This window comes from Gobio gobio (assembly GCF_949357685.1).
Source record: "Gobio gobio genome assembly, chromosome: 20".
Classification (NCBI taxonomy): domain Eukaryota; kingdom Metazoa; phylum Chordata; class Actinopteri; order Cypriniformes; family Gobionidae; genus Gobio; species Gobio gobio.
In genome coordinates this window covers 6058270-6064478 of record NC_137113.1, presented here as the reverse complement: position 1 = coordinate 6064478, position 6209 = coordinate 6058270, and the positions used below count along the sequence as shown (strand labels likewise).

The window sequence follows — 6209 nt, the reverse complement described above, 5'->3', positions numbered from 1 at the left end:
CAATACCAGTTGTATAAAAGGCTCTGACATTTCAGGGTGCCTGCCCCTTTAAGACTCTTATTCTGTTGTTACGGAAGACAAAATGTGTGGTTAGCGTTAGTTCTTGCGACAGATATTTGGCTATAATCGTTCTAAAAATACAAAAGTAACGGAGCCATTCAGTAGCGATCACTATAGATCCGCAGTCTTTACTCAAAAAAATCCCTTTGAGGACTGTAGTAGGCTATACAACAACAACAACAACAACAAAAAACAAGCCATTCTGAAACGTCGTTTAACAGCCGTTCTTGAACAGGTTCTGCTCGATCATCTTCACTAAAATTGTCTGGGTCCGATTCGGGCTCAAATTGGTATGGTTTTATTGACGCCATTGTTTCTAATACTACCAAAGCACAGGCTACCGTTAAAGGTAAGGGGCGTGACGTTTCTAACAAACGTGCACTAGGCGGTCAGCGAATCACAACACACTGGGCCAGCTAACCAATCAGAGCCCATTGTGTATTTTTGAGGGACCGGCTTCATAGAACCCGAAAACCATCACACTGTTTTTACAAGGAGGGACAGAGCAGTGTCGAATAAAGGTAAAATATATGAAAAATAATGATTTTTTTTTTAAAACGAAGCATGAACACGTTACAGTGCACCCCACAAACACAATCAAGACATTGAAAGAATGTGTTTTACAACCCCTTTAAAATAAATCCTTTATCATGCCTACTTCGGCAGTCATCAGTATATAAAATATATAAGAGGGGAGAAAGGACGCACCCCTGAGGGACCCTGTGGAGGAAGACAATACCCCTGACAGACACCCATTTACTCTAACTCTCTGTGTTCGATCAGTTAAAACAGTCTTAAGTTGCGTAAATGTTATGAGGAGGCCGAAATTCAAAGTATTGGCTTCAAAGCAGCAGCGATTCTGACTCTGATAATGACTTCCCAATTCCAGAGGACTACCCTTTCGAATGCTGTACAAAGAGTCTTGTCCTCTTGTGGAGTGACATGCCTATGTTGCACACTGTCTTTTCAGTAATAGACATGTTCTTTAAGCTGAGTTGAGTTTAATTAATTTTAAGTCATGGTGATATGCCTCAATATGTATTGAATAGGAACATGCGTTATGGCAAAAACACTATTTGTACAATTATATTGTAATGTACAATAATATTTTTTTTGTTTAACTGTGATTGGATACAATTTCACTTGCCTCTAAAAAGCTGTATGTTACCAGACAACATGATGTCTTATTCAAATTGTAGAATATTGTTTAAAAGTGTTTGTATATTTTGGAAAAACATTCAAATTATTATCGATGTGTGTTACATACAATATGTACATTGCGTTTTAATATTACTTGAGCCAAATTAATATGACCATGTCAATAAAAGTATTTTAACTGAACATCTTAACATTATCTTTGGTATATAGGTTGACCTTAAAATCAGCACAAAAAAATAAACTCTATCCCATCTACTTTCTAAATGCATGTTATGAATTCAAACAATCCACTGATGCATGTGTTTTTTTTTTTTTTGGTTTCATTTCGTCCAATCTGTAGTCACATTTTCCAAAACACTATTTACAATTAGCACAACATCGGTCTGTTGTTACCATACATTAACACAATCCATTTCGTTTTTACACAATATATCCCTAAACCGAACTAATATATATGAGATTAACACTAAAAAATATATGTCTATCCAACATTTAACAACAACATAAGTTTGGTTCACTTGTTTTTACACAAATCAATAATGCATATACTCAGCTGTGTGTGGCTCTCACTAACTTTACTAGTTTTACTGGTATAACTTACCCATCACCATGATCCAGATATTCATCTTTAGAGAGCTTCATAAGTCTTTCCATTGCTTTTTAAAACATTAAGGCACACTGTACAATACCACAATACTCACACTATTACAAAACTGCATGTACAGAAAACAGTAAAAATCATTTTAATATGCCATAGGCTATATTATGACTTATCAAAATCATTATTGAAGACATCCAGTAAAAGTCAGAGCATCTTCTGCTGTGTCTTGTTGAGATGTTGTTGATACATTCTCGCTGAATTTCTCTGAAACCCAAGACACACAGAATCAGCCTCAGTCTGCAGACGGTGAGATTCTCCATCACATCACAACATGATTCTTCTGCTGAGAATCTGACAAAACTGATTTCTCCATACATGGGATATTGATTTCTGTGAACTCTGAAACCATGATCATACATCAGTTTCCTTCTTAAACTTTAAACACTAAATCAATTATTTGTAGCTGGTTTGAAGGTAATATATAAACAACAACAGCAAGCTGTTTTATTGATATATAACAACTAGTTTCTGTAAGTAACCTGAATTCATACTCAATAATAAATAATTATAATAGAATATAATATCCTTCTTATCAAGAACGTCAGTGATAATTTGAGGTTTAGTGGGCTCTGTTAACATATTTTAAATCAGTGAAAAATAAAAGCACAGTTGTAAACATGTATTGAATTATAATCAGCAGTATTATATACAGTACCTGTTATGCTCACAGTGAATTCTGTTGATTTTCCACCACACAGTGTTCCCACAAAGAATGTGAATTGTTCTGTCGTTGCTGTCGTTGGAGTGAATCTGCATGTGGCGCTGTTTCTCTGTTCACAGGAGTCACGAGGAAACTCTTGTCTACAGATTTGTTTATAGTTCTCAGGGTATAGAAACTTATACAGTGTAATGCATCTTCCAGTGCACTCCAGACTCAGAGAGACGCTGCAGGTGAGAGTTACTTCTTCTCCCACAGTTCCAGTCACATCCTCACAGATTACACTGATGACATCTGAAAAATAACATGTATATCATATAATACAGCAACTCATAAGTGTAGAATACTCTGGGGAGTTTTTCATGTGCCAAAGTGAAAATGATAGTCTATGCATGATGATCTGACATTTTTATTTCTGACAATAAAGCATATGATTAATGCAGTTACAACGCCTTTATTACAGTAAATTACAGTATTCTGGGATACAAATCATCTATGATAACTTAATGCGCAAGTGTTTGTAGTATAAACCAAACATAAAAATGTCATTAATACATGAGAAAAATTTATTATGGAATAAAAGTTGTTGGTTATTGTTTAGCAGTGCATTTGATTCATTAGCCATAAAACCATGGCATTATCTGATGCTGTATGATAGATTATCAATTTCTGGTAAGGGGAGAGTTAAATATTTTTATTATTTATGAATTGTAGCCTCATGATGTGCTCTATTCATGGCTAAAACAGTATAGTACAGCAGTTTTATAAAACACAAACTATAAAATACCAAGAGTGAAAGAATAATCTTAAAACTAATTAAAAATGGTTTGCTTATGTGACAAAATATACATGTTTTGCTTATATAGAAATAAAGACATGAATCTAGGGGCCAGTTGTTCAAAAGTAATCTGATCAGATTTCGGCTTTTGGATTGGATCAAATTTTGAAAATGGGTTGTTTTAAAAAAGGATTCTGAAATAAGATTAGATAATAATAATATATATATATATATATATATATATATATATATATATACAGTATAATAAATTAGAAGTAGACATTAGGCTACATATGAAGCCTTTCGGTAGCCTACAGTGAAGTAAAAAAGAGAAGTATTTTTATCACTGTCTGTAAACTACACTGGCACAATCATCAGAGATGACCCAGTCAAAAGTTGACGTGCGAACGCAAAGTTTCTCGGGTGAACACTATATGCAAAACATTTCTGAGAGGATTTTTTTTCCCCCATTTAATATTTTTTCCATCACCGTGTCCCTTCAGGGGCTCCGTAGGGCACTAGTAATCCAGATTTGGTCATCTGGAATAGTGTGTATCTGGATCAGGGTGATCTATTTCAATTTTTTCAATTTTGCTTTGAAAAACAGGCACAAAAGTAAAATGGATTACCTGATCCTAGATAGCAAAACATGGGATTTCCAAATGGGATTTCCAGATTAAATTTAACTGGCCCTATATGATTTTATCATCTGCATCGGATATAGTTGAAAAAAGATCCAGCAGCCTTTGGAAATTTAATAATATACTTATATAAAATACATGAACACATGTTTTATGGAAAGAAAAAAAAAAGAGCTTAAAGTTAAAACACAACAGAAACAACATAAATCACTCCATCACCATAACTGATTTCCATCACTTATTGTGTAATGCTTTACATTATCTTAGATTTAGTACTGCTCCAAAAATCTCTCACAGTTTATCTCTTACCATCATCAGTTTGACAGACGGCGGTAAATGTCCAAACCAGAACGAGCAGTTGCACAGCATTTCCAGCAATCATGGTTTTGTTTCTGCAATACAAAAAAAATAAAAAATACATTTGCATTTAGAATTAATAAGGAAGTACAAATTAGATAATAGATAAAGGCTTTTAAGAGGACGTTCACTTACGGTCTGTATGTCTTCACACCGTGTGAGTTTATGCCACAGTCACAAGAGCAAATAAACAGGCTTCCCTTTTAAGTTTCACAATTACTGAGCTACCCGTTTTTGCACAGGATGCAGTAGTTTACACAGTTTAACAGTTTATTTTCAGATATGATGTTTGAATAAAAATAACTGTGTTATGCCGCAAACTTGTTGTGTTGCGTACGCTGTTGCTTAGTGTCATTTGCACGGTTTGAACTAACATCAAACTAATGGAGAGGGTCGCTTAATGCTCATAGCATTCATATGCATGTGATATTTGTTATTTTTAATACATTATATACAACATAATCCCACCTAACATAATCTGACTCTTTGAATCATCCGTTTGAATGAATCAGTTTATTCAATGACTCACTCACAATGACTCAACAAGAAAATGGCCTCTAGAAACTGCTTTAAAAATGCTGACCCCTTAAAAATGTGTTTTAATATAATTCACACGATGTGGAAATCAAGTAAAGCACCACTAAAGTGTAAAATGAACATGTCTGAACTGATTTCAATAACACTAGTGCTGTGTCATCACCCACTAAAACACAGTCAATGACTTCAGACGGGACGTTTGGTGCATTTCATTATAGTTTGTTATTTATTTCTGTATTCTAGGCCATCATAAAGAGAGGCTGTACAAACACGGTCCTTACAGAACTTTTTACAAGCGAACCACATACTGTATGAAAGACCAGGAACAAAGTGAAAGAATAAAGAAACGTCAAAGAAATAAAAAGTAAACAAAACAACTTAGTGTTTCCTTCACTTTCAGTTTTTGTCCTCATTTACAATTATAACAAGCTTAAACAAGCAGCAATCCTCCACCAAGAGTCATCAAACGACACTCAATCAACAACAGAAACGATGCATATATTCACCTCAGAACAAACAAGACACAAGATGCAAATGAGAGCAGAAGAATTTCATGCTGTTTATGTACATTCAGGTGCTGCTTAATTCATTAAAAATATAGTATTATATGATAATCATATTGGTCAGAGATGACTGATTCCATCATAGCAGGACACGACTGTCCTCGCGTGTGTGTGTGTGTGTGTGTGTGTGTGTGTGTGTGCAGAATTAGAGAGACAGCAGACAATAAATCGACAGTTAACCAGACGAGTGGTTACGTCAAGACACATTACGTCAGTCTACATGAAAAGTAAACAAAATGACAAATAAATATGTATGTAAACACAAACCCAACAATGCATTAGTGGATCTTTCCACTATCGTTCTGGTGCTTGTGGCATTAGTATGGCTGAAGACAGCGCTCTCTGCTGGTAGAAGAATGCATTGCAACAGTTACATTATATTCATATGACACCTGAGCAGAGAATGGCTTTCCCACTTTATATTCACCCATGACAGCACAAGACTATTCGACATCATGCTCTCTGGATATACAGCGCTGTATTGGTAAGCTGTACTATATTAAAGGTACAACAGCAGATTTCATCATCGAAATCAACGTTAGTGCTTGATGATGGATTGAGTGAATCTCACAAACTCAAGGTCCAGGTCATGATTTCACCACCAAATCAATAAAAACACGTTTTGGATGATGAAGCCTATTTTTAGAACCATTATGATTTTTGCATGGTGACATTTTTTTCATGACATGGCATTGGCATTATTTAAAGTACACACACACACACACACACGTTCGCTCGCTCACACACAAACTTTCACTCACTCACTCACTCACTCACTCACTCACTCACTCACTCA

General features: G+C 35.0%; 1 protein-coding gene across 1 annotated transcript; it reads right to left on the bottom strand.

The window, feature by feature from the left end:
* Positions 1–1047: 1047 nt before the first annotated feature.
* Positions 1048–4539, bottom strand: LOC307144146 (uncharacterized protein). Its single transcript, XM_079846186.1, has 4 exons — positions 4449–4539; positions 4266–4348; positions 2535–2831; positions 1048–2083 (listed from the first exon to the last, which is right to left on the bottom strand). The coding sequence occupies exons 2-4, from the start codon at positions 4336–4338 to the stop codon at positions 2001–2003; spliced, it is 453 nt and encodes a 150-aa protein (XP_079702312.1). The 5' UTR covers positions 4339–4348; positions 4449–4539; the 3' UTR covers positions 1048–2000.
* Between the last annotated feature and the right edge of the window lie 1670 nt (positions 4540–6209).

Bases quoted from the DNA above. Each gene is read 5' to 3' on its own strand.
- LOC307144146 (XM_079846186.1), bottom strand. From the start codon at position 4,338: ATGATTGCTGGAAATGCTGTGCAACTGCTCGTTCTGGTTTGGACATTT. The intron at 2,832-4,265 runs GTAAGAGATAAA...GTTATTTTTCAG, and splicing joins CGTCTGTCAAACTGATGATG to ATGTCATCAGTGTAATCTGT. The intron at 2,084-2,534 runs GTACTGTATATA...CTTGGGTTTCAG, and splicing joins ATTCACTGTGAGCATAACAG to AGAAATTCAGCGAGAATGTA.